This window comes from Polistes fuscatus, unplaced genomic scaffold (assembly GCF_010416935.1).
Source record: "Polistes fuscatus isolate 324 unplaced genomic scaffold, CU_Pfus_HIC Scaffold8, whole genome shotgun sequence".
Lineage (NCBI taxonomy): Eukaryota > Metazoa > Arthropoda > Insecta > Hymenoptera > Vespidae > Polistes > Polistes fuscatus.
Genome location: NW_025113162.1, coordinates 6,024,208 through 6,036,769, shown reverse-complemented (window position 1 = coordinate 6,036,769; position 12,562 = coordinate 6,024,208). Strand labels below are relative to the sequence as shown.

Here is a 12,562-nt window from a genome sequence, read left to right as displayed (position 1 = left end):
ACATTAACGTTGATACGAGAGTAACGCGTGAAAATTATTATTTCTTATACGCGAACGAGTTGGAAAAAATCTTTTGGATCCCACAACGTAGAAACAATTATTCATTTTTTCTTTCTTTCGATTGAAAAAATTCATTTTACACGTTTACAAAATAATTCGAAAACTTTTCGTCTCAACTTTTTCCCGCGTGTTTAACGTAAGTGAAAATAGAGACGAAGGTAGAAAGAAAACAAAAAATTAATGAAAACGAGACGACAAAAATTAAGTTACTTCTCGATGTATCAATTTCATTCTGTGTGTATGTCCGTGTGTGTGATCATTATTATTATTATTATTATTATTATATTATATATTTCTGTATCATCCTACTTTGTTTCTTTATTTATTTATTTCGTTCTCTCTTTTATCTTTCACAATTTATATCTATTATCTCTCTCTCTCTCTCTCTATATATATATATATAATATATATATATATATATATATAAACTATATATATATATATATATAGTTACGTGTAATATATTTATTAAAACGTTCGTACGAGGACCTTTAAATGATTTCGATTGGACGTATCTGATAGGATTATCGGTCGTTCGTTCGAACGATATTTCTATCAAACAAAATTCGTTGAAATGTATAATTGTAGATAAAGAGAGATAGATAGATAGATTGCTAGCTAGCTAGCTAGCTAGCTAACTAGACGGGGAAACGGGGGGGATAGGGGATAGGGGATTGGGGATTGGAGATTGGAAATGGGGGTTGAGGGTAGAGGGTAGTAGGTAGGGGGAGGGGGATGAACATGTAATGGAGGATAGTCGGCGAACACGCGTCTGGTTTTCGCTTTAAATCCATCCACTAATAAGCACATTACGCGGATCCTTTAATCTTTCGACACCCAAACGAATCCACAGGTTGCGTATGGCCGTTGTTACTTTTCTATCCCATTGCGCGCCATTTTTTTTTATCCTTTATTTTCTTTTTTTTTTTTTTTATTTGCTACACGATCGACAACGCAGAATTTTCGATACGATTTTTCAAAATTATTTACATCGGGAACGAAATTTACGATGAAATGAAAAAAAAGAAAAGAAAGGAGAACAAAAAATTGATCCACTCCTCGTTCCCCCGTTTAATCTATTAATACAACGTTTCGAATTCCAAAAAAAAAACAAAACAAACCCCCCTAAAAATACGAACGTAGATTCGTAACACTTCGTACAACGCATTTTGATACACGAAACAAATAAATACGGGTACTACCTACTACCCTTTTGAAAGAAGAATCGGGGAAGGGGGTAAAGTTTTGCGAATAACGAAAACTCGTTAAATTATTCTGCTCGTTGTTGTTTATTTTTGGTAGACGAACAAAGTGAGCGAAGGTGGAAGAAGAGGAGGAGGAGGAGGAGGAGGGCGTATAGAAAAATAGAGAATCGTTTGACCGTGCATATCGATTTAAGTTTAATTTTGTAGTCGAATGATTTTGTACGAATAAGAGAGAGAGATAAAAGGATATAGATAGACAAAAAAAATAATAGCGGAGATATAGGAAGAGAAAGAGGTGGAGGATGGGTAGTAGAAGTAGAAGTAAAAGTAAGAGAAAGAGGAGTAGGAGGGGGGAGGGGTAGGAGTAGGATGATGATAACCTATATTTGCATTTGATCGAATGTTCGCGAAAGGTGGTGGAAAAAAAGCAAACCGGCATATCCGTGTTGATCGTATTCGAGTAGTATCAGTTTCCATTGGGGATCCAGCCCTTTTTCAATTAAGCTTTGATCATGGTATCGAGATAAAGTGTACGACGCTTCGTTCGTCGAACCACTCGAACGAACGAACGAACGAACGAACGAACGAACGAACGTCCCTCCAACTCGATAAAGAGGAAGCAAGCAAGCTTTTACTACACTACTACTACTGTTACTAATATTATTACCATTTACTATCACACAACTATCACAATTTCGCGACACCTTTAGCAATACGTTATTCTGTCTCTCTTCTTTCTCTCTTTTGAAAGATACGTTCAAACGAATCGATATTTTTCGTTTGACACATCGCAACGATACGAATCTACGTTCAAATAAATGAAATTTATCTCTTCAATTTATTTATTTATTTGTCTCGATTAATGGGAATTATTTGTAGATAAATAGATTGTCAAAATTTATCGATCGTGTATGTATACGTTCGTGTTTTAATATGCAACTATACTTGAATATATACTGTCACATATTTTTGATATTTTTTATCTAATTATTCTATTCTTCTTTTACGGATTCCAATTAATTCTATGCGAACACTTTCTCATACTTATCCGGTACTATCCTAAAAAGGTCGCGTCTTTTTATTATTTTCCTGAAGTCAACAGTAAATGATTTTTGTTTCTTATTTTTTATTTTTACAAACGGGTTATCCATTCGTTTTATCAACCATGCCCATCGTTGTTTGATTTTTATGATCTGACGTAAACTAGTAATTCAACGTAGTCAAGTTCGTTGAATATTTTTTAAAATTGTCATTTATTATTATTCAGAGATTATGTTAAATACGTATAAGTGTATATGTAAGTATATTTGAATTAGTTGTTGTCTCAAGCTTCTCATTTGGCGCGTTCTGTTTGATCGCAAACAAGTCGATTCTCGTATCAATATTTAGCGTTGAAATGGCGAAAGTGAGTTCCCAAAAAGCATGGACCACGAAACGCCTCGGGTTATCTTGGAGTAGATAGTATAACGAGGAGAAAGAACAAATAGCTGCCTCATTCTCTTTCTTTATCTTTTTCTTGATTCTCTTCCTATTATTCTTTTTCTTTCCTTCTTTCTTTCTTTTTTTCTTTCTTTCTTTTGGGTTGCCCTGTCAGCCGAAACTTTACCGGTAATTTATTTGATACACTATATATTAGATATTTTAGATATTTTTTTTTTATTTTTCTATGAAAATTATACCCACGATCGTTAGAAATGTTTCTGAAAACTTGGAAAGGGAAAAATTAAAAGTAGAAGAAGAAGAAGAAGAAGAATAAAAAAGAATTGCTAGCTAGGGAAGGAAAAGTATTAACGTTTACGTCGAAACAACCCTTAGCCATGGTCCAGCCATGGTAATTAAATAACCTGCGCCGGGGGTGCGGGGTGGGGAAAAAAATTTGCATTTTATTTCAGACAGGATTTATAGCCGGTCGTCCTACGGATTAACGAGCGTTCTTTAAACGTCAACGACGACGACGACGACGACGACGTTTCTTTTATAGATACGCCGAAGATACTACCCAGACACGCGTTAAAAGGGAACAATCTTTTTAAACCGGACAAATATTTGTGTCGGGACCTTCCCACGTCTTAGAACTTTTCTATCTTTATTTTAGATAAACGAAACTAACAGGTAGACATTTTCCAAAGGAAAGGTAGGAAAATCCTAACCTACCCCCCCTTACTCCCTCACCCCCTCCTCTTTTATACTCTTCAAACGTTCCTCCTAATTAAGTTGACACTAAAGTTTTCCAAAAGTTTACGTAAATGAGTCATTAAATTTGTAAGATTAGTTAAGAGTCGTTAGAACTTTTAGGGAATCTTCTTTTTTTTTTTTTAATATTGTCTTTTATTTCTGGGGAGGTGTACGATATTTTCTACGATTTCATTTTTATTAGTAAAATATCTATACACGGGTGGTAGTTTTTATTCATAGAATATTGACAAATTATTATTCATATTTTACAAAACGCGTAGTTCGTGTGGATATTATTTATTAATAATATTACTAATTTAATTATTATCATTTGAAATGACATATTAATACAATAATAATACGGATCAAATAAATAATATGACCGTTAAACAATTATCACGCGTATACTATTTAGATAATTCGAAGAAAAAAGAAAAAGAAAGTAGGGATAGAAAAGATAGAAGATGAAAGGAGATTTTAGAGGAAAAGGGGTGGTTGAATGGACTTTCTTTGAAATAACTTGCTCAATTAGTTGACAATAACCGAGTGTATTGAAGTAAAAAAAAAGAAAAAAAAAAGAGTGAGAGAGAGAGAGAAAGAGAGAGAAAGGATACACCCGGTGCATTTTCTTCTTCCTCAATCTCATTCGTGACTACTTTGTATTTCTATGTCGTCCCATGAGCATATCGAGAGAAAAAGAAAGAGGATGCGCAGGAAATGCGTTTCTCTTTCTTTTTCTTTGAAGGAAAGAAAAATAAAACGAAACAAAACATAAAAAAAGAGTAGAAAAAAGAGGAGGAGGAGTAGGAGGAGTAGGAGGAGGAGGAAACTTGCGCTCGAACGGCCGACTTAAAAATATATTCTTCTCGAAATAGTTGCACCCTCTCGTGTGTGCAGCACGCGCGTACAACCAACCACCCTCGTAACCACCCTCGCGCTCGAATGAGCTTCTGTCTTCTCTAGCGAAGCATAAGACGAAAACAAAGTTGAACAAAAAAATTTAAAAATAGTCAGAGAGAGAGAGAGAGAGAGAGCATCTCTTTCTTCGTGTTGTACTTCGTATTAGTTTATATAGTATTCGCGTGGTAGAGGAACTAACATAACGACGAGGAAAAGTTCGAAAGCAACGGCAAAAAGACAAACTGTCCCCTCTCAGGCAACTCGCCGACGTAATTTATACCGCCGGTTAAAATAGTCTCCATGTTAAAATGAGAGATACATCCTCGTGACCCTCTAAAGCGCATGTACTTTCTATTTCTCTTTCTCTTTCTCTTTCTCTTTCTCTTTTCTCTCTTTCTCTCTCTCTCTTTATCTATCTATCTATCTATCTGTCTCTTTCTCTCTTTCTCTTCTTTTTCTTCCTTTTCTTCTATTTCTTCTATTCATCTTCCTCTTAGTTGTTTTCTTTTTTCGTCCCCCTTTTCTTTCCCCCCTTTTTTTTCTTCCCCTCCTTATTCCCCAGTTGTCTCTCGTATATCGTCAATGCGACTAAACTTGTTGTTATTATTATTATTATTGTCTACTTAATTCATTGGCCTTTATCACGCGATAATAAACTGCAGCCAACTATTCGATCGTTTTCTATTTTCTTTTTTCTTTTTTCTTTTTTTTTGTAAACCCTAAGTTTTCCTGTAATAAATTTGTCCAGCTTTTTCTAGAAAAATATATGGGACCAGTGTTATTGCTACAGCTGATCGAATTTCAATGAAATTTATCTTATGATTTATTTCGTTATTTAAATTTTTAATATATATATATAATAATGATAATTATTTATATTACGAAATAAATCATAAAATGAAATATTTCTTTAGTTTTAAACTCGATCAACTGTCACGGGTGTATTTTATCTTCCACTTTTCTTACAAACATTTCGGTTATTTTTGTTCTGAATTTTTCATAGGATCCTCGTTTCTCTTAGAGAAATAATTACATCAAAATTAATCACGATCCGTAAAAGGGAATGTGATTTCTTCGTTGCGGGAAAAGGAAGTTGGTGGAAGTAAAGGAGTAAAGTGTGGCATTTTTTTTTTTTCCTAAGTCGAAAGAATGGTGCCGAGAGATAATCGCGTTTTAGGAAGAACGATCGTTACGGACGATTAGAGACCCTTTGAACCGGCACGAAGAAAAAAGAAAAAAAACAGAAAAAATAAAAAAGGAAGAAACGAACAAACGAACGAACGAACGAAGGAAAGAAGGAAGGAAGGAAGGGAAAAAGAAAAGTAGGGGGAAAGAAGACGGTGGTGCGCGTTTACGAAACGACGGCTCGCGAGTGATCAAGAAAACTCGAAAAAAAAGGGTTGGAAAAAAGTTTGACAAATGGTTCAACCCGTTCACACCGAGAACAACAACTCCGCTCTGGATATGGAGTCCCTCGAGGAGATGCTTCGGAAGGTAATCTTTTAATTGCTCCTGGACTATTTTTCATTGTTTACTTATTGATTGCAAATCCTTCGGGGAAGGGAAACTCGGTTTGTTTTTCACGTGAAATACAATTATCTCAGGTATTATCGATCACGTATCATTTTAATTGTTATTTTTAAATGTAATGAAATATTTGTAACGATTGAATGAAGTTGAACACCCGTTAAATGTATAGAGAAGGGGGATGGGGCTGAAAATTGTGCGAGGAAAAAGGTTGATTGTGTAGAGTGAGGAATCGTTAGCTACGAGATAAATCTCTTTTCTTGTGAGTTAGGTACACCGTAAAACCATCTCTCTCTTTTTCTATTTCTCTTTCTCTCCCTTACTCTCTCTCTTACTCTCTCTCTTACTCTTTCGCATGACGAACCATTCAAAATCGAATTAGCCAGGGTTTGGCGTCGACGTTTTATCCTCTGCTAACGGCCTGACCCTCTCCATTCAATTAATACGCATTAACTTTAATGCAGCGATAAAATTTCATTACACCTAATTACCCTTGCTCGCTCGTCCACCAATCGGTCGTCCGTGGACCTTAAAAACGGAGGATCCTAGGGTCGTTCATTTTCAGTTGATAAGAAGAAGAAAGATGGTAGTTCGTCCAGGTTGCACTTAAAAAAAAAAAGAAAAAATTCCGAGCAAAAGATAAAAGAAGAAATGAAACGGAAAGGAAGAAAATTTCTCTTTTTTTCTTCTAACCATTAATATCTTTTATTTTTGAACACACGCATAATTGAAGCACGTGCCATTGTCAGTCTTAGGATCCCTCGATTACATGAGTATAATAAACGCTCGAATTAAAGTCACAATTATATATAACTACGCGTCGAATGAAAGGGGTAGGTCGAGGAGGGTATGCAAGAGGAAGAGAAGAGAAGAGAAGAGAAGATGGTGGTGGAGGAGTTGGCGGTGGGGGAGGTGGAGGAGGAGGAGGAGGTTTTTTAACTGCTACTTCCTGTAATGTATTCCGTCAGGCAACGCTGAATGGACCACTTAGCGAACGTCCCACACGCGCACGACCGTACACTCCTCGCAACCGGGCGTACCGTACGAGCGTAAAAGACAGAAAGTGAGAGAGAGAAAGAGAGAGAGAGAGAAAGGGATACGCAGGCCCTGTTCAAAGGCACTCTTACGCTTAAGCGCTTTACTGCCTCTAAAGCCATCCTCCTACGATGTTACTAGATATATATACTATGTACCTATGTAATACAGGAAGACCCCGGCTCGCTTCCTAATAATACACGTTAATTGTTAATTGAGCGAAAAAATGACTCCCCTCTCTTTCTTGTTGTCTCTTGTCGTAAATTATGTCTGTGTCTCTCTCTCACTCTTTAATCTCATACTTAAGTACTTATATACTTACTTATATATTTATGTCAGACTTCAAATGATTTTCACCTTCTTGAGGACGAAAGAAGATTAGAATCGGGTGTTCTTTTTATGAACTTTAGTACGTGTATGTGTCTACGTTTATACGAATCTATTTCTGTATATATGTATGTGTTACATAGGATTAATGAAGTAGTAGAATATTTCACATGTATATGTATATATATGTAAGTGTGTCACATATATATATACGTATATAAAGGATTATCCGACCATTAGCCGAGCATCTTTGAAAAGCCGATTACGTTATAGCTAATTGCACTTTCTAAGAAGATTTCTATCTTGAATAGAAAGTAAATGTATGGGGAGTAGTTGAATCGTTCCGCTGCGATGACTTCCGCGTTTAATTGGAATTGGACGTCGTATTAGACGTGCGACGAAATCGTTCGCGTATTGCCGATTACAAATTCAATCGAACGTCGTCAACGCGCCAGAAAGCTAATCGGATTATTCAATTTGTAAACCGGTCGTGCGCGTCTGTCATAATTTTCTCCCGTTAAATGTTAGGGCACGTCTCTCTTACGCGTACAAAACGGCACGGCACAACAACCTACGTTGGTTGTCACGCGTTGTCTCGGATCATTTTCGATAGATTACAATGATACAATATACTAAACCTATCAACTTTTTTTTTAATCATATATTCATGTAATCATTTATTATCGATATTTTACAGATCGCGTACGATTTAAATTTATATCGAATGAATACGGTGACAACAATGGTCTAATCAATTTTTTTCCACCACAGGTTAAATGTAATAAATGAAAATACTATATTTTATAATTCAAGAATTCAAGTATGGAATGTTTAACAAACGAGTTAAACTGTATATAAATAATCGATACGTAAATTGTGTACGAATTCAAATACATACGTATATTTTCTTTTTGTTATATGTTAAAAAATTTTGTTAAACATTCGTTATTGGTGATCGTTGTAACTTGTAACATTTTTCAGATCATGTCATCGCGACACTATAGTCGGCCATTTTCAAAGCGGATATGCTTTAACGTCGCGTCACCCTAACCGCCGCACCGGTGCGTCTCCGTAATGCGGCTTTAATGTAGAGCTCGTACAGGGAAAAGCTCGACCAACCTCTTTACCCTCCTCCTCCTCCCCCACACCCCATCCACCTCATCCCCCCCTCTCGTTTCTTCCTCCTACCCTTTTGACGATTTTCCACGTCAAACGCCAACGCGGATTTTTGCGCGAGCGTTTTCTCTCGCATACACATCTACACATATATCCATCCACACACACACACACACACACATATATATATGTATATATACACACGAGCGCACACATTTTTTTGCATCACAGTTTTTTCCCTTCGTCTGCAATTCACGTTTCATCTCTTCCATTTTTCATCTACTTTTCACTCACCCTCTCTACCCCCAGCTCCCACCCCCGCCCACCCTCTCTCTCTCTCTCTTTTTACTTCGAACCGTGAAAAAAAAAGAAAAAAGAAAATTTACGAGCAATCTCCTCATGCAAACGGGAGGGAAAACGAGGAAAAAGAGAAAGAAAGGAAACAAAAAGAAAAAAAAATGGAAATTGATCCGCAATCACGTTTCATCGATACGCGCCATACGTTTTATCGACTCTTTAAACGATACCGAAAACTACCGCGAATTCCTTTTGCGATTAACGACATTCACGCTGCGTGAATTCCATTAGATCGGAAACGAAACGGGCGCGGATTATCGTAGGGGTGGGATGAGGAACGGGGAAAATAAAATCAGAAAAGAAATTCTTTTTTGTTCTTTTTTTCGAATATTCCCCCGCAGATCGAGGTTCTTCACCCGTTTTGTGCACGTTTCTTTTCAATAAATTCGTTAAAATTTCGTTCAAACGATTTTTCTCTCAAGCGAGTTAAATATTTTCTTTTATTTATAATTGTATATATTTTCTATTTTCTATTTACACAAAATTATATTACATAATATATTTATTCAATAATATTATATAGATTATATAAAAATTTTAAAATAATAAAGAAATATTTATATTGTAAACGTAAATCGGGAATAAATTAGTCGTAGATTCTTTTTACCCCCGTAAGGATGCTTATTAAAACGTCGGAATATAAAGATGTTTATTATCATCGTTATTATGTTATACGAGATTAAATGTGTAATCGAGGATTGCGTATCGTAAAACGGAAAAGTCAGAGAACAATGAACGAAGTTTACGCTCATGGTGGTTGGTCGGTGGTTGTTATGCATGTATATACATAGATATATATTATTTTCCGAGAGGAAATGAGCAGACAAAGCCAAAATGCACGTTTGCATAATCAAGACAGGTCATACTATATCCGAACGACATCCTAAAAGAAAATAATGTAATGTAGACAGCCATAAACATTTGCATTTTATTTAGTTATTTTCAAATAAATATACAGGGTTTAATTAAAACGAAATAATAATAATAATAATTGTTAAATCGATTAATATAATAAAAACTTCGTTATAAATATACTGACAGAATTTATCGAACAAAGTATACTGACCAAACGATAAATGTTATTTGTTTATTTGATTTGGAATACATTTTGTTCATTTGAAAATACAACTTTTAATGAAATTTGTTATGGTAATATCGTACAATTGTTAAACGACTTATTCCCTCGTAGTGTTCCCATGCAAATCGATCATGCAATATATATATATATATATACATACACATACACATACACGTATAGAAAATGAAACAGACAGGGCGTACTCGGCCTCGTTTAACTTGGATAAATGCGAGAACCGTCGTTGTCTTCTTCGTTGAGTGTTAGCTACCGGCTCGTTTGCGTCGTGCGTAGCATAACAGCTTTTATGCGACAGAGTTATCGAACCCAACATTGCTAGAGTTTCTCTTACCTATGCATATATGTATATATATATATACATACATATATGTGTATATAGTCAAGTTCGTTCGCGAGTAGAACGTGATCGAGGATATCGGCTTTGTTAAACACGAAACGTTTCGTGATACTATTGTTACTACTACTATTACACACCCAAACGTTTTCGTCCCTTTTATCTATTCAATCACACTAGATTTTCAACGTAACTATACTTATACAGATACTACTACCAATCTAAATGATTTTACTATATACAAAAATTATACAATATTGTTCGAGACAAATCTAAAATATATTTCTTGACAAAAAATGATTACAAATATATTTAGTTTAGTTAGAAACGATTATCGAAGAAATGTAAAGAATCTAACGGGAATGCTTTAAAAAAAAATAAAAAAGTATATTTTCAATCTTCATAATAACTTGTTTGGAATATTAGATAACAGTTACTGTAATCTTGTTGAAGTAATTTATTGAAAGAAATAATTATGATCCTAATTATATAGGAGCGATTAAATAGAATATTTAAATAGGTTTTACGCTAATAAAGTTTTATAAATGTATGACACGCGTTCAGATTGAAAATAATTATTAATTGATTTCCCGTACGAATACAATCAAAATTAAATAGACAATTTAATTTCATCGTAATTCAAATTTCTATCATTTCGTAAAACGATCGATTAATTTTGACCGTTAGCCTATTCGCGGGATGTAACGCAAAATTTTTGTTGAAAAACATCCTTTAGATATAATATATTTACAAAAACGGTAGGTTTTTCTTCTCTCTAACAATTTTTCTCCCTCCCTGTGATATTTTTTTCTTTTCCACCGTTTTCTTCTTATTTTTATTCACCGTTCTTAATAACATCTTTTCCATAGGGATAAACTTTCACACGCCATCAACGACGTAGACGCAGTGTAAACACCATTAACCGTTCGTTAAAGTTTCAACTCGTTAATGAAATTATACATAAATTAACGTGCCCGTCTACGCAATTGCTCTGCTCTGCACTGCTCTGCACTGCGAATACAGGGACGATGAAGTTTATTAAATGTGAGAAAAACAGAGATAGAGAAAAAGAACAAGAAAATGATTACACGTAACCGCGTGTGGGTGAATACGGTCGAGACAGTGAGCTTATTTGATGGACTTACATTCAAAAACAAGACAACAACAAAATAGAAAGAAGAAGAACAACAACAACAATAACAATAAAAAGAAAAAATAAAGGAACAGAAAGCTCGTATCTGGTTGTATCAGAACATACGGTTTAGCAGAATCGTTGGTGTATGTTTCGTGAAACGGGAGTGGTGTTGGGTTTAGAAGGAGGAGGAAGAGGAGATGGGTGGGTGGGTGGGTGGTAGGTAGGGGAAAGGTAGACTAAAATAAGCACGGTGCGTGCTTGCACGCGCGAATAGGGGTGCAAAGGGTAGGTAGAAAATACATAGTGGATAAGTGTTGCGAACGATACAAAGAGGTGGGTGGTGTTGTTGTGTCTGGTGGTGCTTTCCTTCCTTCCTTCCTTCCTTCCTGTCGTTTACTAGGAACCTACGTATTCGCACACCGATAATATTCCTCTCTTTTGTTCTACGTGCTTACGTGGTAAAACTACGAATTGTTTTGGTGCATCCTACCGGCAAATCCATTGACGAAACATTGACAGTTTTATTAGCAACGATATCGCCCGAAAAAAAAGAAAAAATAAATAGAAAGAGGATGATGCTAGTTGCGAAATGTTTACGATAGCATTTTCGCACCTCTTTTAACCTCCCCTCCTTCTTCCTCTCTTCTTTCTCCTCCTCTTCTCTCTACTATCGATCGATCATAACCGCTTATCGTTAGTCGCATTGCTTTAGAAATTTCTATCGTATTTTCTTTCGTTTTTGTTTTTTTGTTTTTTTTTTAGGAACGAGGATTAAAGTTTCAAGTTTCTATAAAATTTGGTATATTTCAAACTATATAATAATAATAATAATATTTAGTCAGTGTTTTATATATTATTACGAATAAGACTTGCTTTTTTTATCATTTTTTAATTTATATCATTAATTCACTCGTAAACGCGCCAAATAAAATGACTTCTTAGTGTCGTTTTATATTAGTTCGTTTTCTTTTTATAATTATTTGTTTGACGAGATGATAAAAAAGAAAAAAAAATCACATGTTTTCTACGAATACAGTATAAAACATAGATTAGAATAAATCTCTCATACAAATTAAAAATCTAATTAATATTAAATCCAATACGTTCGGCACTATCTCTGTAAAACAAATTACCATATGTTTTGATTTTAGATTTACATAACATGCAAATGTGATTTATTGGATATGATAATTATAATAATCTACCGTAATGTTTGCCCGATACTATCCGTCGATTCTAATTTTATATTCCTCCGGAAGAAATATAGTAGAATAAATTTAATAAGAATGTATCTA

General features: G+C 34.9%; 1 protein-coding gene across 24 annotated transcripts in view; it reads left to right on the top strand.

The window, feature by feature from the left end:
* LOC122524814 (uncharacterized protein CG43867) overlaps positions 1-12,562 on the top strand; it is a 134,726-nt gene that overhangs the window by 85,346 nt on the left and 36,818 nt on the right. For 3 of the 24 annotated variants that reach the window (XM_043647280.1, XM_043647277.1, XM_043647283.1), the window contains exon 2: positions 5,482-5,834. The exons of 17 other annotated variants lie outside the window; for them this stretch is intronic. In XM_043647280.1, the coding sequence (XP_043503215.1) occupies positions 5,760-5,834 (75 nt within the window). In that variant the 5' untranslated portion in view covers positions 5,482-5,759. Of the gene's footprint in view, positions 1-5,343; positions 5,835-12,562 lie in introns of all 24 variants that reach the window. 4 more of the 24 variants (XM_043647284.1, XM_043647281.1, XM_043647279.1 and 1 more) reach the window with 2 other exon arrangements.